At 46.0% G+C, this 570-nt stretch overlaps 1 protein-coding gene across 1 annotated transcript in view; it reads left to right on the plus strand.

Moving 5' to 3' along the window:
• Positions 1–4: 4 nt before the first annotated feature.
• LOC102495915 (putative elongation factor 1-alpha-like 3) overlaps positions 5–570 on the plus strand; it is a gene marked incomplete at its 5' end in the record, with an annotated part of 1,562 nt that continues 996 nt past the window's right edge. The window contains one exon of the mRNA XM_014591360.1: positions 5–568. Within this exon, the coding sequence (XP_014446846.1) occupies positions 5–568 (564 nt within the window). The remainder of the gene's footprint in view (positions 569–570) is intronic.

Below are 570 nucleotides of genomic sequence, written 5' to 3' on the forward strand. Positions count from 1 at the left end.
TATCTCCCTGTGGAAATTTGAGACCAGCAAGTATTATGTGACCATCATCGATGCCCCAGGACACAGAGACTTTATCAAAAACATGATGGCAGGCACATCTCAGGCTGACTGTGCTGTCCTGATTGTGGCTGCTGGTGTTGGTGAATTTGAAGCTGGTATCTCCAAGAATGGGCAGACCCATGAGCATGCCTTTCTGGCTTACACACTGGGTGTGAAACAACTAATTGTTGGTGTTAACAAAATGGATTCTACTGAGCCATCCTGCAGTCAGAAGAGATACGAGGAAATCATTAAAGAAGTCAGCACCTACATTAAGAAAATTGGCTACAATCCCGACACAGTAGCGTTTGTGCCAATTTCTGGTTGGAATGGTGACAACATGTTGGAGCCAAGCGCTAATATGCCGTGGTCCAAAGGATGGAAAGTCACCCATAAAGATGGCAATGCCAGTGGAACTACACTGCTTGAAGCTCTGGATTTCATCCTCCCACCAACTCATCCAATTGACAAGCCTTTGTGTCTGCTCCTCCAGGATGTGTACAAAATTGGTGGTATTGGGACTGTCCCTGT

Source organism: Tupaia chinensis, unplaced genomic scaffold (genome assembly GCF_000334495.1).
Source record: "Tupaia chinensis unplaced genomic scaffold, TupChi_1.0 Scaffold000567_1, whole genome shotgun sequence".
NCBI classification, from domain to species: domain Eukaryota; kingdom Metazoa; phylum Chordata; class Mammalia; order Scandentia; family Tupaiidae; genus Tupaia; species Tupaia belangeri.